The sequence below is a fragment of the Aspergillus lentulus genome (assembly GCF_001445615.1).
Source record: "Aspergillus lentulus DNA, contig: Alt17, strain: IFM 54703, whole genome shotgun sequence".
Classification (NCBI taxonomy): Eukaryota; Fungi; Ascomycota; class Eurotiomycetes; order Eurotiales; family Aspergillaceae; genus Aspergillus; species Aspergillus lentulus.
This window is the reverse complement of record NW_028322112.1, coordinates 851,052-877,790: the sequence shown is the minus strand read 5'-3', so window position 1 is coordinate 877,790 and position 26,739 is coordinate 851,052. Positions and strand designations below refer to the sequence as shown.

Sequence of the window (26,739 nt, the reverse complement as noted above, 5' to 3'; positions counted from 1 at the left end):
GCGACGATGTTCAAGAATATTAAGATGCATTCAAAGGTAACTCGACAATCTGGAAGGGATATACCTCTCTGTGTTCGGCTGATAAGAAATAGATAACTAGTATATCTGATGACGTCAATGTTGTCAATGGGTTCTTTTACCACATCATCCGTGTACTTCTATTGGGCGGCCCTCTAACATCTATATTGACTGAAAAGCAGCGCTGTGATGACTTAGAAATAATGACATTTCAGAATCATGAAAATAACCTTAGCGAGGACATAGTTACGCTTCGTTGTAAGCAGTGCCAAGAACGGCCCACTGGGCAGATGGAAGAAAATGATACATATAAAGAAACCTATTTTGCCATCTTTCCTTTCCTGCCTCCAGCAGCCTGGTACGCTGCAGCTCGCTTGGCGCTCCGGTTCTTCGGCTTGCCTTTGGAGCCACGACTCTTGGTCTTAATTTTGATGCGCGATGATCCCTCTGTTGCACGATTACCTTCAAACACCACCGAGTTCCCGGATATAGACTTTCTCCCTTCGGCCTTCATCCTAGACGCGCCGGCTCTACCAAAGAGCTTACCTGCACGACCTTGAAGCGTCGAGAAGCCCTCGTCGAGAGCTTTGCCGTGAGACCCAGTTTCTGGGCCATCACGCTTCTTGGGGAGCTTCTTGGCCCGTGTCACCCGGAGTTTCCGCGGCAGCATGGGAGGAAACTTCTTCCCGTCCAGCAAAAGTGCCTCCTCCACACAGACCTGATCATAAAACTGTACATAAGCAAAGCCTTTGCCCACGCGGGTAGTCCGGTCACGGACCACCCGGACAGACTCGACATTGCCTTTGGTCGAGGTCCGTTCTTTAGATCCCTTGGTGTGAGCATTGAATGTGCGCCATAAACCTTCCTCAACGTCCGCGGGCCCCGACTTCTTCTTTTTCTTCTTCTCGTCTTCTTCCGGGTCGGTCTCGTTGTCCACAAAGTCAAGGTTGCCAACAAAGACACACCGTTTGTGGTCGATCTGGGAGGGATGCGCAACGCTGTCAACACGGAGGTGTCGATCAAGAACAACGGTGCCGTTCAAGGCCGCAGGTGCTTTCCGCGCTGCCTGCACCGTACTGTAGACAGCATATGCGTTGGTGCTTGGTGTAGTGTCATCCAGTATCTCGCGTCTAGCAAAGGCAGCTCGCTTGGGGACTTTTCCGCCGCTAGCGAAGGCCACGGAGCGAAACCGAATCGACTCGACTTTGTGAGGCCCTGTAGATTCCGGAAGAGTGGAAAGAAAGGATCCCAGATGCTTCAATAGGGTCTTCTTCGCCGATTTGGACCTGATGGCCTGGCTCGAGACATTGCCGAGGAACACGGTACGGTTACTCTTCTCGAGTTCCTGGGACTCCGGATCACCGCTCTGAGTCTCGTGCTTGGGGGCTGTAATTTCGTCCTCTTCCTCCGAACTTTCCTCATCCTCGTCTTTAGACTTGTCCGACACAGAATCAGAATCCTTTCCTTCCTCCTCAACTTTCTGCCTCTTTGCCTTCTCGGCGCGACGCTTTTCTTGTTCCTTCTGTTCCTCCTTCGCTATACGCCGCATATAAGTCTCTTCGAGATCTTCCGCAGGGGCCCTTTTCCGTTTCTTGCTCGAAGTGGCCTGGTTATCCACGGCCGGCGTACTCTCAGCGTCACTGGCTGGTTCCGAGACGTCCTGCATATCTTCATCTTCGCTGTCCGGGTTTTCCTCAAGCTCAGAAATTTCTTCATCGTCTTCTTCCTTTTCTACATCATCTTCTGGCTCGTTGTCCTTTCTCTGTGCGACAATGGGCTGCACAGACGGAGCTTTCACTGGACCGGCCTGAACGATTTGAGAGCGTTAGAAAACCCTTATACTAGTCATGGGTAAGTACGTACACTTTTTTCGAACAGTGAAGCCACTGTTGGGTCAATGGCGGCCTTTCCGGCCAAAAAAGGCAGAGTAATGTCTGTCTTGCCTGGTTGCGAGACATTGTTCGACTGAGCCTTACTTTTCTTGCCCATGTTCAGTCAGAATGGGGAGACCTCTGTCGCCCTTATAAAAATGTCGTCAGGCGATGAGGAAGATCAAAACCGGGTGGTTAAATTTCACGCTATCAAAGAAATTATGCTTTATCTTGCTTTCTTCCTTGCGTTTCCTAAATTTTTCTGCCTCGAAAAAATATTTCGGCGACGGGAGCTGGATAAGATCACGTGCTTTATCGTATCAGCAAAGCCGAAAGAGAGTCGCAGCGTCTACAGTTACGGAGACGTCATACAGCTTGACTATCTGTTCTATTATTCCCATGAAAGATTTCTACGCACTCGTATCAGTAGATAGTGATCATGTCATGAAAGAAGATGGCAAGAACTTCTTGGATCCAGCATCATGGTTGTCATGAAGAAGTACCGCGATGCGATCAACAGACGGGGCACGGATTGATATTATCCGCAATTAGCGGCAATGATATCACCGGCACCGAGATCTCTTCATGGCAAGCTGCTACCAAGTACATTGCAACTGATCAATAGCCGGAGTATTAGACAGGAGTATACATTGCTAAGAGCGATTTATTTCCGGATGTTCTGAAAATGCGTTTTCTAAGAAGAGATGCCTTATCAGATGAAATCACTCAAGCTGAGATGCAAACTAAGAATATGTCACATGATGTGTAATCGTCGATACCAGGGCGGTCAGTAACCACAGCCTCCACACCACCTCTCTGGAGTGTGGTCAGTGTCGGCATAAAATACGGCAGAATACCATTACGCTCGGAATACCGCGACGAGTCTCAGCAGAGCAAAAGAGGTAGATTATTGCTGTCGCTCTTGGGGCTCCCTCCTTCACCTTTCTCACTACTGTCCGCTCCCAAGCAAATCTGTGGGTTCTGGAGCACCAGTGAATTTGTATCTCTGTCTGATCAATCATTTTCAGCTCATTGAGTCCTCCATTTACCCTCTTGATATCCTTCGACCGCGATTTCGAACCAATTTCCGCTCGTCCATGCCGCCTTTTCTCTCGCGCTGCAGTGTCGTATCGCCCGCTTCTTGAAGTCCACCTCCTCCACCCTCTCCTCCTTCTTCTCCTCGTTCTCCATCTTCCCACGCACAGTGCCTGTTGCGTAGGCCTGAGGTGATATTCGCTTCTGTTGGACTATACAGACGCCCGCCAGTCTGATTTATTTTGGTTCTGTGTTCCTGTGGCTCGCCCCCAGTGAACGCAGTGGCTAAGTGAATCGCTGCTCGGTCGCGGGCAGCTGTGCTCAGTGCTACTTTCACAGTTGGCGCATTGTTGATTGGTACGTTCTTTTGTGGCTTAGGGCATATGAGACGATAGGTTCTACTCATTTCAATGAGGCTACTGCTTCGGGAACATTTCCCTCTTGCTCTGTTCAGACGGCGCAGTTGCCAGAGACTGCTGGTGATCTCGGGGTGTGTCCCGGTTAGCAGAACGATCAAATCTCCGCACCGCCTTCATCTGCAGACAAGGAACAGCCCAAACAAACTGTTTTCAATGACGGATCTCCGTTCTTATTATGTGCATTTATGTGTCGATTCATTAATTTTGAGATTCTAGCTGACCTTTGTACTCAGTTTTCCAGTTTCCAAACCACTCACTTCCCACTGACTGCCCGAGACCACATTCCCGCTAGCCAACCTTAGTATTCGACTCCCCAGACCGTTCAGAGACGCCCATTCAGCCGATCTCCATACTTTCTTCTCCTAGGTTGTTGTGCTCGTGCCGCGCCATTGCCTATGGAGGTGGCCGCAAGTCGAGACTCAGCTCCTGTTGGTCCGCCAACAGGGCCTGATGCCACAATCACCAATGGCGACCAAGATCTTCTACTGGATGATTCGCTCATGGACGATGGACGTTCAAGTAGTCTGAGCGACATCGACGATGTCTTGGATAATGAACCCTCGGACTACGAAGAGTCGCCCAAGCCTGAGAAGTTAGCACCAGAGAATGACTCTGAAGCTGAGACGGAGCGCATCGAAGATTCCCCGAATCATTTTCGCAGAACCAACATTGTCGTGAGCAGTTATGGCCCTAGCCCCAGCAAATTGGCCCAATCGACGACGTACGATGACGCCGAGGACGGGGACAACCAAATTGAGGATTCACCAAGCAAGCCTCGCTCCAAGCCCAACGGAATCCTTGAATCAGCCGAAGACATACTTGGTTTGGAAGACTCTACATTATCCGAAGGTACGGGAAAGAAGCGCAAACGACCCGAATCTGGCGCGGATCTGGAAGGCGACACGGGTGACGAAGACGAACCGCCTCAGAAGCGCCGCGGGTCGGTGAAGAGTGAATTGAGCGACCCTCCGGCAGATGACAGTGCGCTGTCTCCGGAGCCCATTGAAGAAGTGATTAAAGCGAACGAGGAAGATACCCCGGCCGATGACCTTCCCGAGTCTGACCTACCCACGGCGCCCGCGAAAAACAGAAAAGGCAAGAAGGGAAAGCGAAAAGGACGAAAAATACGCGATACGGCTGATGATGACCTGGATAGTGGTGCCCTCGAGACGGGCGCGGAGGGTCCTGCGGACGATGGCGATGACGAGAATATTGAACGTGGAGAGGACGCCGACGATGGGGAAGCAGCCGCCAAGCTCGAGGAAGAATGTAAGTCGCCCATTGTGGAGTTTTCGATCATACTACCATCTCTTGTTCGACTTACTAATAGCTTCTGAAGCAGCTAAGAGGATGTCCGCAATGGAATCTTTAACGATCCTTGAAAAGGAATTCGCAGCCCTGCGTGATAAGTGAGTCGAATTATCAACAGAGTAGCTTACATCCTTCTAATTGCTGATGATGCCCCTTTAGGATATATGACGAAAGGATATCCAAATTGAATCGAGAATTGGAAATGCTTACTGGCCCCAACCCGACTCACCCTGAATACCTGCGTCAGCTTGAGTGTGTTAAACGACACCGTGATGCAAAGATAAAATACGAACACACCTTGTTCCAGTACCGAATCCAAGCTCTCATGAACAAGAGCTTGGCAGAGCGTGCTCAGACCCATAGCACGTACTTCCAGCGAGTTCGGGACATTCGGGAGAAACACTCAAGTGCTGTCAGCAAGCAATTTTACGCTATTCAGCACGATCGGTTCAAGACAGAAGATCTCAGTGCGCAGCACTACATACCTTTTCCCACCCGGCGTTCACAGCAAATCGCCCACCAAACAGCTTACAACCAAGAAGTGTCCATCATGGCTGGCGTCGCCAAATACGTGGGATTCCCAGCGGCACCTTCATTGGCACCTGCGCGACCGTCTGAACTCGAAGAAGATTTGGAGAAGATGGGGGTAAGATTAATTTTAGGAACCTGCTTAGCTTACCTCGAGCTAACTCATATGTCTGGACAGATTTCCTTCGAGACCAGGGCACCTACTTCACACCCTTCGACGAACCTACCACGTGGAGCCATGCCAGCCATGTCCTCAAATGCCTTTCGTACAGCTGCGGAGGAGGCCTTCCTTGAGCAGACTCCTTGGGCCAATCCGCAGCACCCCATTCACCATCACCACCATCACCACCACCAACAACAACAACAACAACAGCATCAAATCCCGCCGGGGCCGCAGAATCGAGTTTTTGAGAACCCACATGCCTCGTCATTCACGACTCCAGCCGCTCAGAAACGAGTGGTCGATATTAATGCTCCCAACGGCTCGGCCTCCACGATAGCGGAGAATCTGTCAGCTGCAAATTCCTCGGCGAATAACACGCCGTATGGAGCAGAACAGGAGCATCAGCACCATGGTCTTGCTCATTTTGGTGTTCCCGACTATGATGCGGATCGCAAATCCGGATATCGATCACTAAGCTCTTCCCCGCTCGATGTGCGAAAACCGCACCCGGCGTATGCTACCCTCGATCATCGTGCTTCCCAAACCACATCGTCTCGAAATCCCGCCTTTTCACCGCAACCCGCCCGTCTGGGGCTTTTCCAATCGAATGTTTCAAAACACGATTCTTCGCCTCCTCTCTCTTCGAAACAAGTCAATTCCATGCACCCATCGTCTGGGATACTGACTGGCTCTGGCTCTAGTCAGATGACAGCTCGATAGGTTCGACCAGAATACTTTGCGCGCCCAACTTCATCTAACCTTCATGACTTTCCCGGCGTCGGGGTTTTGTATAGGGTTCAACAAGGTGTTGTAGAATAGTTTCCATGTATGAATGGCTTAGCATGTACTCTTGGGGACACGAGGACGAATCTCGCTGCTCTTACAAACATCTCTCTCGCATGGTGTCCATCTTATTGCTTTCGTTCTTTGAGCGGTGTGAATAATTGGCGAACGGCTGCATTGGGGGTTTCTGTGTTCAAAGAATTTGCCTCACGATACATAGTTTACTGTGTCATGTCTTATCAAATATCCAGGTACGGTGTCTTGCTACTTTATTGCATGGGTTTTTGGTGTGTATTCCCTACCAGTCTTTCCATTACATGGGTGCACGGTTGGCTGCCGAACGGCACGGAAGGGACGAGTTTGTTCCCATTAATGGAGTCACGGACTGCTTTGCATGAGGGAAAGAAGAAGGCTTTACAAGATGCATAGTTACTGGGGAAATATGTAAATATTTAGGCAAAATTCTGGGCACCAATGGATTTCATCTCAGGCTCTATGAGGATTGGATTATCAAGAAGTACAGGTGAGGTCGTGGCAGGAAAGTCATGGCGGATCACATTTCTTGGTGAAGGCAGCTATTTCGAGCTACAGACCTTATGACAGACCTTGAAGGTATCGTGCCCATGAAATGGATGGAATGTTCACATATGGTCATTTCAAGATCCTCTTATGCATGGGATCAAGTCGAGCGTCGTCAAGCTTCGCTGGCAGATACTTGCGGCTGAATGGTAGAGTCCGGTGGCGCTGGCGCGCTCCCGTCATCTGCGGGTGGTGCAGTGCTATCCGCTGGTGCTGAACGGTTGGCCAGGGAGATCTGCTCCTGTTGCTGTGACCGTTCTTGTTGCTGCTGCTGCTGTTGCTGCTGCTGTTCTATGATGTGCGGTCGCCACTTGGCCAGGATTTTTCCTGCGATCGGTCTCGATTCCTCGTCTGGGGGATAGATGATCAGATTGACGATATCGAGGAAGCGAGCAGGGCGTTCCACTTACATGTATTGTAGACGTCTTCCAAAGCGTTGAGACACATTTCCCGAGCAGGAGGTCGGAACATCACGAGATACCTAGTGAGCGGGTTAGTGGTCGTAAACAGTCATTCAAGAAAGGTAAAGGACGCGTACAATAATGATTGAACACATAAGTTGACTCTTTCAGGATCTTTCGCAAGACTGGAGACTCGCTTTGTGATGGGAATAGTGACCTCCGGTATTTCGCTGAGAAATCGGATAAAAATCTTGGTATCCCGGGAATCCAGATAGGGCAAAAAGCCATCCAATAGTCGCAGGACCCATTGGTCGTAATGTAGGGGTACAGAGGCCTCCTCGTCTTCCTCGGTCCGCTGAGTAGCAGCGAACTTCATCTGAATTCGGTCATTGTACCATTCTTCGTTCAACCACATGATCCCGACGTTGACTCGCGCTCTAAAATCTTCGAGTATGTACCGGTATAATGACTCGCGGATGAAATTCGAGATCGCTGGGGTCTTCCTGGCTCGTAGGTCTGATTCGGGCTTCTTGTCGTCAACTTCTAGAGTCGCGGGCGCTCTCGTAGCAAGTCTGGTAAGTAAGGTAACCCAAGCATCACGGTCGAACGTGCTGCCCGCTAATCGAGAAAAGCCTAGATGCTGCTGGGTTTTTCCTTTGGCAGGATTCGGGGCCATCGCAGATGATGTGAGCATCTCGAAGACTCTTCCCACGGCGCTGCGACCAATCTCCGCTGCCTCCTCTTCCGTCAATGGCGGTGGTTGCGGCAAGACGAATGGACCAAGAGAGACTAGATCTGGCTGCAACTCTGCCATTTCGGCGGATACGGCACCTGCCTGCTCAGCAGCTGCTACAGCAACATCCATAGGTTGGTATTCAGGTTCATAGTCATCATCCTCCTCCTCGGTGACTGCCACTTGATGTTTCGCGGCCTGTTGTTGAGTAAGAGTCTGATATCTGGCTCGGACACCCTGTAGTAGTAATGTTAGCACTTGGTCCATCCGGAGACCTCTCGAACATTTAACATACTTCAACAGCCTGCATCAACGCAGACGGATCGACCCGGGCTAGCACGGGGACCGCGATCTTGACTAGGAGATCGGGTGGTAATTGCTTCACATCAAAGGAGGAAAGACCTGAGTCTTCTGTTAAGGTGTACAGCTGAGCGTAACTGATGGGGCCGGGTGGAAGAGGAGGAATCTTGATCAATGGAGGCGTTTCTGCATCGAGTCTGGCACGTTTAGCATTATCAAGCCCATCGGTCGGCTCAAATGGCAGCCCTCGCTTCTTGGATGCATCATCCACGGTTTCAAAGCGGGACTGCATCAAACGTTCCATGTGGTGTTGCATTTTGCTTGCAAGGGGATGGCTCGGATTTCTATCGACCCATTAGTTTTCTGTGCCCGCACCCGCAGGTCTTCGCAATTACTCACTTCTTCAAGATATTTACAAACAACGCCCTAGCCGTTCGTTCCATCGACTTAACGCCAACACGGATAGCAGGCGTCAGTGGTGTGCGCACCTGTTTCGCAGGGTAGAAGTTCAGAACAGCATTGATGATCTTGTTGCCAACGGACTGTCGATTTCGAATCAGCACCGCCAGGCAGTTTAGCGTAGCGTTAACGAGGAGAGGATCGCTACATGGAAGAATTAGCGACGAGGCACATTGAGCGGTTCGGAAGGTCATTGATGGTACCTAGCGTCTTCTTGGAAAACTGACAGTAGCCTGTCGAGCAGGCCAGAGGCTTCCGCCTCGAGATGGGGTAGAGCTAAAATGGAGTGATTTTTGGGAACGATGGCCAGGGACGTTTCATTATGTTCGGGGCGCTGGAGATTGTCAACAACAACCAGGTCTTAATAAAGACTATAGTCAGAGGGCTGTACACATACTCTAGGGTCAGCAATGGGGCCATGTGTCTGCACCTGGACGACCCGCTGAACAAACTTGATACAGCACACTTTGACTGGATAAGGAGATGAGTCCCATTTGCGCAGGATATCTTGCTTGACAGCCGTCATATTCTCCCACAAAGCGCTGTCTTCTGGATGATTGATTCTGTGATAGAGTACAGGCGTCAGTAAAGACAGACACTAAGCAAATTTCAGACCAGATCGCCTCCTCGTTGCGAGCATCTACGAGGGCATGATCCTTCACAGGTCTCCAGCGCGACGAGTGAAAAGAATTGATCACATACATGTGTCTAAAAGCCAACGGATACAAGCTGGCCGCAATCTGCACTATATGCTTCAAGACCGGAGTGTCTCCCTCAGGCAACTCTAAGATCTCTCGTATCGTCTGTAACACCCTGCCCGCCAATTGTTCCTTTTGTGCCGTCGCCAAAGCGGGACTGGCGAATGTTTCTGCCAGAAATTCCGCTCCCCATCGTCGCAGTTCCAATCGCGCGTGCGCACCGATGATTGGAATGATTCCGTTCACAATCTGCGGATAGAAGGCGGCGTCGCCGAGAACGAGATTTCGAGCTGCATTGAGCTGTGCGACCTGGTCGGCAAGGTGGTTTGCCGCAATCTCAGACATAATAACTGCGCTCGACAGCTAAATGAAAGGGCCCGGATGGGAGAATATTTCGAGATATGGTATGGTCGAGGTATTGGCCACCTTGCTAGTGTCTACGCTGCATAAATTCAGAGCAAACAAATACTGTAAATGAAGAAGATCGGCCTAAGACATAGGACCGACGAAGAGCACGGCGTTCACGAGACACGCCCCATGGACGCGTAAAGAATAGCCGGATACGCAATAGGACAGCGGTCGTTGGCGACTCGAGCCTTCCGCAAAACAAACCCTCCGTGAAATGGGTGAATAGGTTTCGAGCAGCGTATAAGTCTGGATCTACTAATTGTCGTTTAATTGGCTTTGGCGATGATGTGTTGAAGACGACGACGATGATGGTGATGACGATAATAGAATTAGTAGTAGCAGACAGCAGGAGATGGCGAGGATTGGCGCTTTTCTTGGATGTCCGCCAGCGGATGCCGAGTTTGGCCGACCCGAGAGCTCTTTGTATGGGTGCTGGGAGGAACCACACTCACTGCTACTTTATGGGGGAAAAAACAGTAGCTTAGAGTCTTTAGTCAGTGAATCTGTAGAGATAACTATTTGACGAAGATGCAAGATGCCATTTGAGAGAAATGGTCAGGACCGAAGCTGGCAACAGGAGAACGCTTTACATAGTACAGCTAGCAGCCGCTGTCCGCGTTTGTTCTGCCGGCAGAAAAAGCACACCACAAACGCCGAGACTGCTCTCTGCCCGCGTTCCAATCATAGTCAACTTTCTGGTCATCATACAGACATATTGGCGTAGAAATCGCTCCGACTTCCATCATCTTCACATATTGGCGTAGAAATCGCTCCGACTTCCATCATCTTCACATTTTCGTGCATTCAAACATACAGACCCTACTTGCACACAATGCCTGCAGGAATGTACGTCAACTCCATCCACCGCACTATCTGCAGCAACTACGTGCAGCTGGCTCAATTCCAATCGCACCATACTCTTTCGAACGAGTCGCTGACCAACGTCTCTCTCTAGTTTCAATTCGACATATTACGGCAAGGACTACCGCGCCGGGGCGGCTCTCCTTCGCGCTCGTCGCCCGTATCTCTTCAAGAATGCTCTTACTGGACTCGGCCTCGTCGCTTTCACAATCAGTGTCTGTACGTACTCCACACGACCCCCACTTCTTGATGTGTCAGAGAACAGCCACGATGAGAAGCATGGTTTGCTCACACTGAAGGAACCCTCCCAGATGCATACACCATCCGCGCAGTTGGTCAGGACGAATTCTCCGACGTGAAGGTCCCCGACACTCCCGCGAAACCTCAGCAGCAGAAGCAATGAGCCATCCCGTCTACTTCTACCTACGAGTTGGGAAACTTCTCAAAGCCACTTGTGGCCAATTGTTCGATCATTGTATCAGCCATGGTGTATTGGGGTACGGAGTCCGGGTGACAAACTAATTGTCTTCGCTGTATATTCTCTATGCTGTTCTTATATTGGAATTGTTTCGATCTCTTCTCGCCTCTTTTTTCACCACATTTTTATCAGAAGATCTCACCTACACTTTTTGAATCGGGCCCTCAGCTTGCTCACGCTCGTGGATCGCTTCTGAAGCGCCTTGCCATCTACGGAATCACTTATATCCGGGCTAAGCCGGTATCTTCGAACCTAGACCACCCTTCGTCTCCATCGGACTTCCCGGGGGGATAAGATTATGGATAATGAGAAATAATGCCCGACAGTCATTGGTATGATTGTACTCGTGTCGTGCTATAAATCAGTCAAGAAGAAAAGCTTCAATCCTGTTTCTATTCGGTTCTCAGAACCCGAGGTCCCTTCCTCTTGGTACTCCGCTTTTTCTTAAGACCTTTGTCGAAGGCAACAGCCTGGTTGTGGTCTCGGCCAAGGTTGTCAAGATCCTTGACCTTATAGATACGAATGATCCAGTTCTCGCTCGTGAAAGCTTCCTCGAGCGTAGAAAGCTGAGGACCTTCTGTGGGAAGTTTTGACCCACGGACGCGGTCGACAGCTTGGCCTGACGGGAAGAGAGAGTTGAAATTGTAATAAGACATTTTGTACCTGAATTCCGAATTAGCATGACGCAGAGCAGTAGATAAGAGAGGAAAAAGGGAATCCATACATCAAGCTGTTGCGCATGGTTGGGGTCGCTCCATCGTCCACACGATATTCACCCCGTGCAGTAAAGAAGTCCCGCTCTTTGACCTCATCGGGCCAGATACCTTCGGCGATACGGACCATCCACAAGAATTTATTAATGTCATCGCCAGAATAGCCTAGCAGACCACCGAACACCACCAGCACGTAATCGACATCATGCTGGCGGAGGATGGGGTAGCTGACTTCTTCGCGGGAGCTCATCGCCTTACCAACCGTGGCAATATGGGTGTTGTTCCAGGTATTGTTGTCGACCAGGGTTGGGCGGTCCGCCATGCCACCGATCTGGTAGCCATAATCCCACCATGACATAATCTTAGCGTTCTGAGGAGTGTTCTGACGAAGCCAGTAGTAAGCCTCACGGTAATCGTCAATGATGTATTGGCTTCCGTCAGGCATCCGGCTAGCCAAGACAACGGAAGGAGAAGAGTATGCATTCGAAGTTACCCAGGTGCAGTGTGCAACAAACAGGAGCAGGTAGACGACAACAGACGCCGTCATTATAATCTTGGAAATATGGGAGGTGATTCCAACATTGGGCTTCCGAACTGAGCGAAGAGGTTCTGAAGACGGGTCTTCATTTGTTTTGGCTTCGGACGCAGGTGTCGGGGAAGTGGTGGCCATATAGGTGTCGAGAATCGACGATAGCGCCAGAGCAGCCGCAACACACACAATAGGGGTCAAGGTCAGCATCAGTCGAACCATGACACCGGCGAAGTAGCTCGCAAGGACCGAGTAAATAATGACGAAGACATGCTCGTCCTTGAGATCGCGGAAGCACATGTAGACACCTGCAGGGAAAAGCCAGATCAGGAAGTTCAGATCGAAGAAGAACGCTGGCCAAGCGGTGGGCTGGTGCTCCGAGACCGAGGCAATGATGGGAATGTGGATTTTGGCATAGCCAGTATCCCACAAGGAGTAGAATCGGCCGCTCCACGGAGCGATCACTCCCGTCACAGTCAGAACAACAAGCCCAAGGAAACCGAGACCGAAGGTGATGAAAATCATGGCGGTCAGAAGCCTCTGGAACTGCTTGCTTGGGACGAAGCTGCGGACAAACTCGGCGAAAGCCACAAGTTGAAGCAGGCCGAAGACACCTGCAAAATGTCAGCTGCTGAACGTCCATTTAGACTTGCGAAGCGTGGACCTACCCAAGGCGGACATGTGGTCGCTGTTTCGAATAGGCAAGAATCCGACGAAGGGAATCTGCATGCTAGCCAGAGTGCCCAGCGCATACCATGTGGTATAGCTGATGTAGATGCGAGTGCTGTATCTACCCATGCACAGAAGTACAAAAACGTGCAGGGGGATCAGGTTCGTAATGAAGACATAGCCACCCCATGCCGACACCATGTAGCCGTAGAAAAGCGCGGTCAGCGCTCCCCACATGATAGACCCATTTTTGACAGCTTTGATCCATAGGAAGAATGTGAACACAAGCAGGAAGATGGCAATCGCTTCGTTATCGTAGCTTCCGGCAACCGATCGGGAGATGTAACCAGGAGCGATTCCCATGAAAGCTGCTGCAAGAAGACCTGCAGAAGGCGAATGAGACATCTCGGATGTCAGCAAATACATTGCCAATGCAGTCAGGCCGGAGAATCCTGGCGCCAGCAGGACACAGATGTTGCGAATATCGACGGGGACAGTGAGGAATCGCAGGATATGGTAGATCACGCCGCTCGTCACCATGAGACCGGGATATAATGTGCCACCGGTGACACGTCCCAGAGGATGCCATGTCCCTATGTTGGAACTCCGATTAGTCTAGAAGCACTCCAGGAGAGTGACATGTTGCTTCATGCACTCTTGTACGGCGGGGAACCACATACGGTCATCGAACCAGTCCCAAAAGCTATAGAAACCATTCTGTACTAGGTATTTTGTTGCTCGGAAGTTGAACCAGGGGTCAACTATGTCATGGACCATCAGTATTAGTTCGTTCATTCGAAGTTCGTTGAAGGCCGAAGGCCGTTAATATACAATTGACCTATACATACATTCGTGGATGATACTCTCGAAGCCTGGTAGAAGGAAATTGGTCAGTCGATTTGATGAGAGATTAACAAATTTAGCAACTTTGATTCCCTCAATGACTTACGGATAACGCTGAAGAGTCGACTGGCAACTGCTGCTGCAGCAATGGTACATAGGATAATAATCCGCAGAAGGCCGCGTGTGTTTCTGCCAGTCTTGCCCTTTAGGAGAACATCAACAGGTGTTTCGGCCATAATGGCCAGAGCAATGAAAAAGAAATATCAATTGAGAAAAATAAAAGAGAGTATATCTCTCTCGACGTGCTCAGTAGCCGATGAGAGGGAGGTAGTTGGACGTTTAGTCTCGCCAATATACTGTTTGGGGGGAGAGCTTCGCAAGGTGGTCTCTTCTGGAGGCTTGGCATCAGGTACGGTACGCAAGTCAGTCTACGTAACGAAGTCTAGTTTGTCCGTATCCGCATCTAAACCAAATCAATTATCGGAGAAGCTTGGGGGTCCTCCGAGTTGTCCCCGCATCAGCATCGCTAGTTGACCTACGCAATATTTCATCCAGAGAGGTACAACAACACGACTGACAGAGGACCCCCATTTCCATCATAGTCCGACAGACAGCAGTAAGGAGATTATTTCCATAATGGATCTACCGCCCCTCTCTCGGGAGCAGCTGTCTACGGTACTCGCAACTGCTCGTTCGTCTGCTGTCCTCTACGAGACATTGTCACAATATGAGGGTCCTGCCTGTTTTCTTTCAACGTCGAATAGCGAAGAAGCAGAACTTTTGAGCTTGTTTTATTCGAGTTTCTTCTTCTCCCATCTTCTCCTTGATGACATGTAAGTCCCACGAATTCTAGTTGCCAACACGCAGCCTACTAACTACTAACACAATATTGCATAGCTACGAGGCCCGCGCCATGACGAAGCGTATGCCACAGGATCTAGCGCAAAATGATGCTACCCTTCAAAACTGTTTGAGGTTATTGCGCGCTGTCTGGCAACGGAAGTATGAGTACGTATACAAGGTTCTGAGAGACCTACCATGGCCTGAGATGCTCGAGCCAACAGTACGAAAATACGAACGTCAGTGCCCCATCCTGTACTATATCGACAACTGACTGAATCCTTATTCCTGTGGTTAGTTCATTTTCAGGAAAAGACCTTAAAGGAAGTCAGCCGAGCCTACGAAGCGATTCGGCCTGATGCGGCTGCAAACTACCTTGGCCTTGATGCAACCGCCGCGAAGCAGGGCGATCCAGCTATCATAAGCAAATTTACAGCCTGCGGGTGGAGATGGGATGAGCAAAACGGGCTCCTCTATCCCCGACCCATTACCACTCCTAGGGAAAAGATTGGACACTCCTCCAACGGGTTGAGCGAGGTCATGGCGCTGATGGGATCTCATTCTGGCTGAAAATAAGTCGGTGTTCCCACCAATAGTTACAGCTCTTGCCTGAAGCCATGGTAACTCAAAACGTGAGGAGGAATTAAGACGGTAGTTGTGGCCACCGGCAACCCTGACAGAGCCATTTCAAATGGCTTCCTGCTCCTACACATGCCCTGTGTGATGCCGCGTCGCTTACAACCTGCATGGAGTACTCGATAGCATCCGGGAGATAGGAGATGAGCGGCGAAACCAGAGAAACCACACATTTCTTGCTCTTCTGATCCAACTGTAGTGTACAGATGCACAGACACCCCAGGGTATGTACAAGTCTCGGAGGAAGGTCTATAGGTTAGAAGAACAACAGAAAATCATTCCTTTCGCTGGCAACAGGAAAGTGGGAATTAGACCAATCAATAATACATATTCGGGGCGGACCCGAGCCATCTTTCTTGTACCAAAGGGAGGTACTGTCTTCGCAAAGAGGAAAATCGCCAATCATTCTATATTTCAGTATCCTCAATGATCGAATCTATAGCTCCCCAGCTTTCATCTTCAGGAAGGCCTCCAGGTCGAACCGGCTGTCTTCGGGATCCGTAATGACTGTAGCAACCCAGTTAGCGTGATGTCGCACATGATGCTGCCAGTCAAAAACCGGATAATTGGGATGGGTCTTTGAGCGGTTGACTGTTAAAACATACCCCCACTCTCTGTCTTGGTATCCTTGGGCGCCGTCTTCTTCTTCCACTCCGCCTTAGCCTGCTGGATCAAGCGTTCCTGTCGAGCATATTCACGGTCGGCCTCTGCTTGCTTGGCTTGAGCTGTGATAGAGTTCTGGTGGTAGACGCCATAAATGAGACCGGCAACGAGAGCCGAGTAGCGCAGAACCTGTAGTGCAACAAGACTCATGTCAGTACAGATGGGCGAGGAATCGATAATGGGTCCTGGCGGACACTCACGTTAACACCCTGTGAGGCCATTTTAAGAAGATCCTGTCTCCCGAAGCGAGCAAAAGGATTCAAATGAAAGAATGAACAGCGGGCCGAATACCGAGCAACCGTTTCAAAAGGTATCGACTGTCAATGGCAGGCAAACGGACGGAGATACCTATACAAGAGGGCTTGTCAAGGCGAAGTCCTTGTCGCGAGTTTTTCCGGACCGTCGGCCCCTTCTGCGCTTATGTCATCCGCCAACCTGGCCTTCCTTCTGGGTGCGGGACGACGGGGTACGGGATACGGAGTATCTGCGGAACGCGAAGCCGCATGTAAATAATAATAACCAATTAGTAGAGGGTCTGGATGGAACTCCCCCAATTTGACCTCTGCACTCAATCAATCCGTCATGTCATCTGTGCAACAACGTAAAGCTGAAATTCTGGCCAAAAGGGCTAAACTGGCGGAGCTGAGACACCAGAGAGAGCTACGACAGAAGGAATTCTCGCAGAGTCGGGCCAGCACCGGAGGAGATGCTTCAGAGGTATGCTACCCCAGCCACGAGCGTGAAAAAAAAATAAAATAAAATAAAAAAATAAAGGCCAGGCACTGACGTACCATCCGCAAAGGTCGTGTCGCCTGTACCGAGTCGCTCAGATAGCAGAGCTGAGCTCGATGACCTGATTGCTCGCCTTGTTGATCGCCCCGGATCGGCCTCTGTGAGCCATGCAGACGGCCCCTCACGAAAAGGCAGCAGGCCCAACTCGGTACTGAGTGCTAGCCAGTTGAGTGGAGATAACGCCGAAGCTTTCAATTCTGCTACAAGACCGCTTTCGCAGTCAATCGCCGTTCAGACTGATGTGACGGACCCCTTTGTGGCCTCTACTGAACCTGCGCCTGCCCCTGAACCTAAACGAGAAGTCGTTACATACAGCAAGGGGGTGCAAACAGATGACTCAAAGCAAGGCCAATCAGACTTGCTGGACTCGGAGTCGGAAACTGGAGAGTTCGAGGATGGTACTGGATCGAGCAAACGCCTCAGCAAGAGGGACCGCGAACACGATGAGGAAATTCGAAGGAAGCTTCGCAGAGAAATTGAGGAGGAATTGCAGGCCACCCAACAGCAGGCTGTTGGTGGACCTGGTGCCCAGGCTACAAACCTACGTTATCCTTTACGTACACTCGACGAGGACGAACTGAAGGCCGTCACTTCTTCAGAGGACTTCCTCGACTTCGTTGAACGCTCAGCGAAAGTGATTGAGCGTGCTCTAGATGAGGAGTACGACGTGCTCGCGGACTACGAGCTTGGTGGAGTTGACGGCGATCTGGAAGAAGATGACGAACATGGACGAAAGCGCAAAAGCATCAGGGAGGTTTGCCAGTTCTGGGACGAGCGGTGGAGCAAGAAACGCATGATCAGTGATTTGAGTTTCTCTCCGAAGGTCAGTCGCCCCATACTCCCATGAAGATACTTTTGGCTGACTTACTTTCCAGTTTCCCGAACTAGTACTGGCAGCATACACGAAGAATCCCTCTGCTCCTCATGAACCGGATGGCCTAGTCCAGGTGTGGAACCAACACTTGCATTCTCGGCCTGAGTATGTGTTTCATTCGACTTCGGATATCTTGACGGCCAAATTCTCCCCGTTCCACCCCAACCTCATCGTCGGAGGATCGTACTCTGGGCAGGTTTTGCTTTGGGATACACGATCATCCCGCGCCGGTGGTGGTGCCCCTGTACAAAAGACACCCCTGACTGGTTCAGGGCATACGCACCCCGTGTACAGCATCTCAATCATAGGCACACAAAACGCGCATAATATCTTGACCGCGTCCACAGATGGCGTTGTCTGCGGATGGACCGTTGATATGCTTTCCCAGCCCCAAGAGTACCTCGAGCTGTCCACACCTCCACCGTCCAAAACAGAGGACCTGGCGCCCACAACCATGTCGTTCCCCCAATCGGACCCAACGTTCTTCATCGTCGGTACGGAAGAAGGAGGCATTTACCCCTGTCATCGCTACGATCGAGCCGGGGCCAAGGCTGGCACTGACCAACGTCTCGCGTACCGTGGCCATGCAGCGCCGGTTATGTCGACTGCCTTCCATCCCGCGAAGGGCCCGGTTGATCTCGGCGATCTGATGTTAAGCTCTAGTCTCGACTGGAGCGTCAAGCTGTGGCGTGTGCGGCCACCTGCCACCACCGCTCCGGCAACCTCGGCTGCCATTGCGACCACGCAAGTCGTCTCACCTATCCTCGATCTGAACCGGGAGGATGTGGTCTACGATGCCCGGTGGTCGCCTCATCGCCCCGGAGTCTTCTCTCTCGTCGATGGAGCTGGTAATCTCGAGGTCTGGGATCTCTGCTCGGACACCGAAGTCCCAGTTGTGCGGACCACGCCGACCCGGGGCCGTGGCGGAATCCTGACGCGAAGCCTTAACAAGGTGGCATGGGAAGAACGCGAGGGCAAGCGACTTGCAACGGGTGGATTGGATGGTGTAATCACGGTCTTTGAGGTAGGAAAGGGCCTCAGTGGTACGCCTGAGGACGTGCCCGCGGACGAATGGACGGCAATGAAACGGCTAGTTGGGAAATTGGAGCAGAGAGATCGCGTGAATTGAATGAACTATGTCTCATTTCTCCCTTGGTCCGAAATTCACTTGGCTGGTTACATTTTTTTGGACTTCTACGCGATATTTAATATGGACCAGGATTCTTTGCACGGTGCCCCTTACTTACCATATACCCCACGGACACCATGTTGATGTATGCATGCATGTATTCAAGCCAGGCGAATCAGAGGATAGTATGGAGAACTATTACTGGAGCAATCTTGCTTTGAGAAGACAGAATCCAACAATGGTTCGAAGATTATTTCAAGTAAAGCGTGATGGCTAACAGTCTATCGTCTAAAACATTATCGACTAGATGTAGATCATTAATAGGTATATCGAAATCCGACCTGACGCATTAGTTAGCGATGAAAGACCAGGGATGGCCTACTACCAAGCCAGTCTAAGAGAGCATACCTTATTCTGAATAACCCTCCGCCCCCGAGCTGCTTGCTGGTTGCAACGATAGAAGCAAATCGCGAAGACACCCACGATGACGATCATGAGGATATGCGACCTGTACACCAACAATAAATCAGCAAACGTCTTTCTTTCCAGCCTAGCTAACAAGATACCTACCCGATAGACACCCAGACGGCCGTAGTATACTGCGGCGCCTCCTGCTGCCGGACGATATAACTCCCGGCCACCCCACCCAGCCCATTGCACGCAGCTACGGCAGCCGCAGTGGTGGCCCGTTTCCACTGCCCGACGACATTGTTGGCCATGAAAGCGTTGAGGGCGGCCCAGTTGGAGACGTATGCGCCTGTTGCGAGGAACGTGCCGATGTACCGGACGGTGACCTCGGTGGAGGATGGGAGGCCGAACATCAGGAACCCGACTATCACGCACAGCGCGTTGAAGGTGATGAGCGGCCCGCGGACACGATAGGTGTCGCCGATGAGAGAGGTGAGGAGGACTGGGATGACGGACCAGTAGTATGGCTGGAAGCGGGTTAGGTGGGATAGTCCTGGACTTCGTGACAGACAGGTCAAACTTACCGGCGTTGAGAGCAGAATCGATTGGTTGCTTGAAAACCCCATCCCCGACTGGAGAATGATGGGGAGAAAGTAACTGAGCGAAGTCGAGACGAGGTTGAGCAGGAAGAACAAGCAAGCGAATCCGTATAGTTTCGGGTCGAGGAAATTGACGAGGATTTTGCGCCAGGAGAATGGTTCAGGCAGGACATCGTCGCGATCCGTCTGGATACGCTGCGCTGCCACTTTGGCCTCCATTTTGGACAAGAAGTAGAAGCTTTTGTGCGACTCCTCGGGAAAATCTACCATCCACCAGTAGGTGATGATGCCAAGGACACAGGTGATGAGCCCTTGGACAAGGAACATCCACCTCCAGCCTCTTAACCCTGCTTTGCCGTCCAAGCGGTTCAGAGCGTAGTTGACAATGGTGCCCGTAGCTAGTACAAGGACCTCTCCGGACTGCAGAAACGCAAAGCGCAGTTGCTGCTCTTTGCGTGTGTACCAGGTACTGATCAAATACGTCAATCCTGGATATATACCAGACATGGCGAAACCCAGAAGTACACGCAATGCAATCATCTGCTTCCAATTCTGGACGAAAGCGGTGCAGAGGGTGATCAGTCCGAAGCAGAAGGTGATCAGGGCGAACCAGATGCGGGGACCGATCAAGCGCACGGCAACGGTGCAAGGCAGCTGAGCGACGACACTTGCAATCGTGAAGATGAATATGGAGACCGAATACCGCGATCCTCGCAAGTCAAGATCCTCAAACATGCTTGTGACCGATGCCGATGACAGAATGCCTGAGTCAAGTAGGTTGAGACTGCATAGGATCCCAGCGATGGTACAAAGACGTAGGTCTACTTTGAGTCGAATGCGTCTTTCCAATGCTGTGTATTCTTCCTCTGAGGCATTCTGTATAATGGGCTGTCCTTCTGAGGCAACGAGAAGCGCCGCCTCTTTTGCTGTATCGGGGGCGGGTGTCATCTTCTCGGCACTGGCGTCGTTGACTGAATGACATTTTTGCGCCATTGTGTGCACATGCACATGGGGCTGTTGCTTTCTGAATGGAATTGTTGAGTTACTCAAAAGACCGTCATGATACAGCGGGTATAGGAAGAGTACAACGGGAAAGCAAAAGGTGAGATGCACTCCTCGACAGCTGGATGGAATCTGATTTAATTTTTTTTGACAGCTAAGACTGGACCTCGGTGCTTATCAATATTCTGTACTACCGAGCCCTGCACATAGCATGTAACGCTGCAGGATTGGACAGTAGTACTCGTGAGTCATGCATCGCCCGAGAATTTCAATCGCGGGTGCATTATTGGAATGCTGCTGAAGTGCTGATTCAAGCATTATCAATCTCTGAGTGATGCTCCCCGCTTCTCGAAGATCATCGAAGATGTTCTCCATCACTAGGTTAGAGCCTCGACTCCGCTGACCTCGGCTTTTAACCATTAGGAGTCGATCTTAACTCTAAGGCTTGCTTTGCTTGCTTTGCTTGGTAGTAGATCCTAGCATTTACCCAGATCATAGTCTGTTTTATCTGTCGGCGAACATTCTGGTAATCCGTGCTTACAGGCAGATGTACCGAGTGGTGTGAATAGTAAAATCCAACAAGAAAGAGAATCCTTGACCGTCGTACTGGTCTGTGCAACAAAATGCTCCTGTATCAACATTGATCAATGAGTGTTGTCGTTGACTCGACGTGGGTCATATATCTCCATTGATGCTCATCGCTGTCAGACTGTCCATTCATTTACGTACATTGGATATCTTCGCGGAGTGACAACATTCAAGTGCACTGAGGTCGCAACAAGTCCACCTAAAAGTATGTTTATCTAAGTACTCCACTCGACTTCAAATGACTAGATTCAATCCTTATGTCAACTCGGTAGAGCATTACATTCTGTGGAGCAACATTGTACTCATTAGGATTAGGAGAAGGTCATGTGACCTACATGGTTCCCACGCCGTGGGGATTTGGGACTTGTGTCTGGCTTTTGCATTTTTGATTCTGGTTTGCGTCACTCGTTTCCCTAGGTAACATACGTCGTATCGTATACCCATAAACCTGAGGGTGCGTAAGGCGACGTTGTCTGACGTATCTCGCGTGAGCTTTTGTAGATGATGATGACAATGTACGTTGACTCTAGATAGACAAGCTTACATTGAGGTAGGCATGTATTGACGAGGAATAGTACGCAGCCAAAGGCTTCTCGGCACTTGGCAATATTTTGGTGTCCTCACGGCTGACGTTGGGTATGAAGCATTTCTGGGAGAGTAATGGTGCGGTAATGGGCTCGTCGTGTAGGTTTTCTCATATTTGTCCAGGTTGATGTAGCCAGATAAGGACCGAGGTTGTCAACGATTGGCCGGTTGGTGTAGTTGGTTATCACGTATCGTTAACACCGATAAGGTCGCCGGATCGAGCCCGGCACTGGTCACTTGATTTTTACTTTTTTCAGTCCTCACTTACGCTTATACCCCATGAAGACTTAGGTAGAACGCTTGGATCATCCTTCTCGTGAACTTAAAGGGTACTTACTGGGTTGGACCATGCGACTGACTCGGGACTGAAGCTGGATGGTTATGTTCATCATCACATGTAAAAACATGTGGACTATACGACTTGTCGACCTTGCTTCGTTTTGTCGAATGGCGAAAGCGGGGTCTTAGTTCCTGTACATAGAGGTAAAACTCAAATCATCCTTAACAATTGGCCGGTTGGTGTAGTTGGTTATCACGTATCGTTAACACCGATAAGGTCGCCGGATCGAGCCCGGCACTGGTCATCTCTTTTTGCTTTTCTCACTCCACGAGCAGAGTCGCTTTATTTTATTTTATTATTTATGTCCTTTTGAAACCCGCCACATAGATATGGTGAGGAATATGATCCTGGTGCTGCTGTTCTATGCTATTAGCGGCTTCGTCAGTTAGAGAGACTGATAGTAGTCCGATGCTGTCTACTACCATGTAAGAGGCGATACAACTTGGTTCAGCACTGATGGGTTGTTGTACCTTCACCTGGTAGTCGGGACAAGGAAGAGATGACACGGGGTTCTCTGATTAGGCTGAATTTTGTGTTAGCGCTTGCCGTATTAGTTATGACAGTGACATGGCTGGGATTGTTGGTGATTTACGCTTTGCCACTGCGTGGGAGGTTTTGCTACATGACACCAGCAACCCCCGAGACCGCACTATATACTCCAGAGTTGTAGTGCGCTTAATAGAAACGAGCGAATATGCTGTTGGGAGCGTGTTTGTATTTGAATGGAGATAAAGAAAGAGCGTGCATGAGGGTTGATGATATACCTTCTACGGTAGAAGCCAACTGAAGCAGAATTCGGGTACATTCTCGAATAACTACACATATGCTTACTAGTAAGTCCTTGTTGGTTTCGAGGGGTCTTACTCCTATCTTACTATAACTCCATCTGTGCCAGGCACTTGTGCTTCTATATGTATATGTCGATAAGAATGCTTAGCATGGATTATATATAATGATAAGTGCATTATCCTGGCATACGAGGAAGATATACGGAGGTAGAGAAGGAGGAAAAGATGACACGCTCATGTTGGATATGATGGATATGAACAAATAACAGATCCTTCTTATCTCACCTAACACTGACTGCAGTCGTATCAGGTTAAATAATACTAAACCCTCCTTTATATTGCTATCTCGTTTGTTTTTGTTATCTCTCCGTATCATTGTAGTTCATACTGCAGTATATGGGTAGCCCCGAGGTCAGGGTTTTTATTCTACAAGGCATACTTTTATACTAGAATCGGTTAAATCAGCCATTGACTGTCTGCGTGCTCCGTCAAGAGTTAAGCGCCCCAGGTGAGTTTAATCAAACCAGCAGTATCTCATTTGATTGGCTATTAATTAATCTAAGAGTATCGAAGACTGTATCGGTTGAAGTATTTCTAGCATGTTTCCCAGATCTCTCCCTCAAATGAGTCATCAACACTCAATCATGTGAAGGGTGTCTTCCCCCTTGTCCTCCACGGTGAACCGCCTTGGAGGGAAAATTGAATTGAAAAGCTTTTTTCTAGTGCCGCTGCTGACCAAATGACTTCTTAATGGGGTTGAGGAAGTCTGTACATTCAGAGTCACTTGCGGCCTCCGCAAGGCGTCGGTGGACGATGTCAATATCAGACGTGATTGTGACCTGGTCATCGTTCACCATTACCGTTTCATATTTCGCTTGAGGAATTGGTATCCTGAACCTGGAGCACCGCATTCCCGAGGTGCTGATATACCCTCCTTTGGATCCTTCATCTGAGGACTGATCATCGTACCAGAATCTGGATGACCTCATCCGCTGTGACTCCAGAAGATACCCAAAAGATCTTCTTTCAAATCCATGTGAGGGATGACGGAAGTTACCTTATAGAAATCATTATAGTTCAGCAACCTTTCAACAGTGATCTGATTACAGAGATTGCGCAGCTTCTCTGCGTCCAGGGACGCTATACCGCTGTTCCAATGACAGTGCTTGGAATCTTATGGTATATACCAGGGTCTATCGAACATATCTGGGCTGAGAGACGTGGGGAGGTGGCAGCTGCAGCTGCGATGCTTAAGGGTGGGCATTTGGATATATATTATCCCACAAACCCATATTTCCACAGTCCAGTGATACCTGATATCCCAATATACCCTCGACAGCCAGTTAAAAGCAGCAGTACTGGCTCTCACTGGACGACGTACGCAAAAGAAGGAGAATGTACTCAGGTTGCAGTCTGTCTGGAAGATGATAGCGGTGTTCACCCTCCATCCCGGTACCTCCCCGTGTCCCTCATCTCATAGATACGCCCCTGACCCCGGAGCCCTGCTCGCTCGTGCGAGTGTACGTGTAGTACAGGCTGATCAAGTTCGCTCTAGCTATCATAGCAATTGATACCTCATGCATGATGCTTCAGTGGGCCCTTCGACCTGCTGCCCTTGAAATCTTCTGATATCTGAGGAGAGGCCCATTTAAGACCAAGAGTATATGAAAGATTAGCATTTGTACGGTCGTTAACGGCTAACATGTAATCGAAGGCCGAAGTGTAGGAGGCGAAACGTAGGAACTACTATACCTGCGCCTAGTTAAATTAAGCTATAGACACCACTGTGCTATAGTAATTAGGATATCACTGTTATAAGTGATTCTGTCTTTTATATGTAAAGGCTCCAGATATATGGACTTGCGGTGATATCAGAGTGCAGGCGGCTAGCTGGCTTATTACTAGAAACCTTAGGTATTCGTCTCTGAACAACCAAGTAGCTGATTCAGTGGGAGCATTCTCAAAGCGAGGAGTGAATTATATCCTAACGATAAACTACTGGACCAATCTATGCACACCATAGCCCGGACTTGCGGGGATAATATCGTTATCTAACAGGGCAACAGACCTGAATTTGTGGGTACTGACTATATTATTGAAAATTTGAAATTTTCCCATCAATTGGCTGGTTGGTGTAGTTGGTTATCACGTATCGTTAACACCGATAAGGTCGCCGGATCGAGCCCGGCACTGGTCATTTTTTATTTCATTTTTTGCTGCTTCTTTTCATCTCAAAATCAAGGGTTCTGCTCAAATTCTGGGATATACAGCCTATGGTAACCGTAAAGGAAAAGCGGTGGACCGGGGTGCAGACACAAGCAAGATAACGGAGAGGCAACTTACTCCATTTTCGAAAAGACTCGTGACCAACCCACAATCTGATATCCGGCTTTTGGAGATCAGATGAATGCAACTCGTTCCCGCAGGATGCCATTTGTATGATTGGAACACACCTTGATGCTTTCAGGGCACTGTTTCCTGGCGTTTCGGACTCACTATGTCCCACGGCACATCTCTCTCATTGAGTCAGGGTATTGTTATTCGGGCCCACAACGAGACGAAGGACCAGGCTCTGGTCGGTGATACATCGTTCCGACAGGCGAACGTTTACGATGGCGTGGCTGGTTGGTTATGATCGGTGTGTTCTTCCGCACCGGACTGACGAATGCCTGGTCGGGTAAACGCCCGTGGTTTCTTACTGTCGGTGTTATATGCTTCCAAGTACCGAATTATGGGGTCTTCGAACCTTTGCCCTACACGTCCAGAAGAAGTCTTTTTCCGCTGACAGAACGCTCCAATTCGCTACGCAAAAAAAGACTTCTCCTTCGCCCATGAGGCCCTTACATCCGACTGTCCTCTCCCCAGTTCCGATATTCTGGAAGCAATCCACGCCTACTCGACAGATTCCTACAACAATGCGACGTGGGACCGGGTTAAGATGGCTATCACAGCATGGATGAGACCGCTTTATCGTCATGGGGGATCCTGCTGGAGGAGATGGCACAGAAGTCTCTAGGTGAAACTGGTGACTTGGGCCTGGTCGAGGGAGAGGAAATTCGGGCAGATGAGAGCCAACCTGCCTTCCGCAATGACCGCAGGGTGGGCCGTAAAAGGGCTAACATTGGGCGGAGTAGCATCGTTGCCAGCTCCGGGGATGACTTAGCGTGGTCAAAAGAAAAAAGAAGCGATCGAAGAAGCCTCGATTAGCAGCCGAGGCGATACCCACGGATATGGACACAGAAGCGGACATGAACGCTATGCTAAGTATTAAGGCGTGCAGCCGCCGAAGCCTCTTTCTTAACCCGGTGAAGGCTGCTGTGTCCCTGAATGCTTATCTCCCACCCAAGCAACTTTCCTAACTGCACCCTTTCCCCCTGTATGGCAGTGGCGGGATAAATGTCGAATAGTGATCCCTCAATCTGACGGAGAGATGTACCCGAGACCTGCAGGATGCTTGAACGCTGATATCCTCGCACATGGCTGAATGATCCCAATCTCGGGCCAAACAATGGCTGTCGCCGAGCAATGCGTGGCGTCCGCCGTTCCTCGGCGATTTAGGCCTAATAGAAGTCCAGAGTCCAGGGGGCGGTTTTAGGGTCTTGGCCAGTTCCGCATGGGGACTAGACGGGTACTAGATTGCGGTTCTGGCACCCCAGACTATCATCCCCGCGGTCATACTGGCTCGTTCTACCCCCC

The 26,739-nt window shown here is 50.0% G+C and overlaps 8 protein-coding genes and 3 non-coding genes across 11 annotated transcripts; 7 read left to right on the top strand and 4 right to left on the bottom strand.

Moving 5' to 3' along the window:
• Positions 1–337: 337 nt before the first annotated feature.
• Positions 338–2,007, bottom strand: nop12 (rRNA-processing protein NOP12; the record flags this gene model as incomplete). The annotated part of the gene is made up of 2 exons (XM_033561978.2): positions 338–1,825; positions 1,882–2,007. 2 exons carry the CDS (start codon positions 2,005–2,007, stop codon positions 338–340), a joined length of 1,614 nt encoding a protein of 537 aa, XP_033417869.2.
• A 1,731-nt stretch (positions 2,008–3,738) lies between these two features.
• ALT_9327 (uncharacterized protein) lies at positions 3,739–6,065 on the top strand (the record flags this gene model as incomplete). Its single annotated transcript, XM_089600585.1, has 4 exons — positions 3,739–4,612; positions 4,686–4,752; positions 4,814–5,300; positions 5,361–6,065. 4 exons carry the CDS (start codon positions 3,739–3,741, stop codon positions 6,063–6,065), a joined length of 2,133 nt encoding a protein of 710 aa, XP_089455082.1.
• A 4,473-nt stretch (positions 6,066–10,538) lies between these two features.
• On the top strand, positions 10,539–10,970 carry ALT_9326 (cytochrome c oxidase assembly factor 3, mitochondrial; the record flags this gene model as incomplete). The annotated part of the gene is made up of 3 exons (XM_033561981.1): positions 10,539–10,552; positions 10,662–10,786; positions 10,879–10,970. The coding sequence occupies 3 exons, from the start codon at positions 10,539–10,541 to the stop codon at positions 10,968–10,970; spliced, it is 231 nt and encodes a 76-aa protein (XP_033417872.1).
• A 467-nt stretch (positions 10,971–11,437) lies between these two features.
• Positions 11,438–14,035, bottom strand: ALT_9325 (dolichyl-diphosphooligosaccharide--protein glycosyltransferase subunit STT3; the record flags this gene model as incomplete). Its single annotated transcript, XM_033561982.1, has 6 exons — positions 11,438–11,708; positions 11,770–12,901; positions 12,956–13,549; positions 13,637–13,717; positions 13,805–13,828; positions 13,906–14,035. The coding sequence occupies 6 exons, from the start codon at positions 14,033–14,035 to the stop codon at positions 11,438–11,440; spliced, it is 2,232 nt and encodes a 743-aa protein (XP_033417873.1).
• Positions 14,036–14,435: 400 nt separating this feature from the next.
• On the top strand, positions 14,436–15,209 carry ALT_9324 (CSN8/PSMD8/EIF3K family protein; the record flags this gene model as incomplete). Its single annotated transcript, XM_033561983.1, has 3 exons — positions 14,436–14,632; positions 14,697–14,878; positions 14,938–15,209. 3 exons carry the CDS (start codon positions 14,436–14,438, stop codon positions 15,207–15,209), a joined length of 651 nt encoding a protein of 216 aa, XP_033417874.1.
• Positions 15,210–15,711: 502 nt separating this feature from the next.
• On the bottom strand, positions 15,712–16,159 carry ALT_9323 (ATP synthase subunit e; the record flags this gene model as incomplete). The annotated part of the gene is made up of 3 exons (XM_089600584.1): positions 15,712–15,782; positions 15,881–16,067; positions 16,139–16,159. 3 exons carry the CDS (start codon positions 16,157–16,159, stop codon positions 15,712–15,714), a joined length of 279 nt encoding a protein of 92 aa, XP_089455081.1.
• Positions 16,160–16,520: 361 nt separating this feature from the next.
• On the top strand, positions 16,521–18,733 carry ALT_9322 (cytoplasmic dynein 1 intermediate chain 1; the record flags this gene model as incomplete). The annotated part of the gene is made up of 3 exons (XM_089600583.1): positions 16,521–16,655; positions 16,741–17,553; positions 17,606–18,733. The coding sequence occupies 3 exons, from the start codon at positions 16,521–16,523 to the stop codon at positions 18,731–18,733; spliced, it is 2,076 nt and encodes a 691-aa protein (XP_089455080.1).
• A 317-nt stretch (positions 18,734–19,050) lies between these two features.
• On the bottom strand, positions 19,051–20,733 carry ALT_9321 (putative MFS transporter; the record flags this gene model as incomplete). The annotated part of the gene is made up of 4 exons (XM_033560592.2): positions 19,051–19,074; positions 19,142–19,241; positions 19,304–19,668; positions 19,726–20,733. The coding sequence occupies 4 exons, from the start codon at positions 20,731–20,733 to the stop codon at positions 19,051–19,053; spliced, it is 1,497 nt and encodes a 498-aa protein (XP_033416483.2).
• A 1,344-nt stretch (positions 20,734–22,077) lies between these two features.
• Positions 22,078–22,151, top strand: ALT_t197. Its single transcript has one exon. It is a non-coding gene; the product is annotated as a tRNA-Val (tRNA).
• A 274-nt stretch (positions 22,152–22,425) lies between these two features.
• ALT_t196 lies at positions 22,426–22,499 on the top strand. Its single transcript has one exon. It is a non-coding gene; the product is annotated as a tRNA-Val (tRNA).
• Positions 22,500–25,166: 2,667 nt separating this feature from the next.
• Positions 25,167–25,240, top strand: ALT_t195. Its single transcript has one exon. It is a non-coding gene; the product is annotated as a tRNA-Val (tRNA).
• Positions 25,241–26,739: the final 1,499 nt, after the last annotated feature.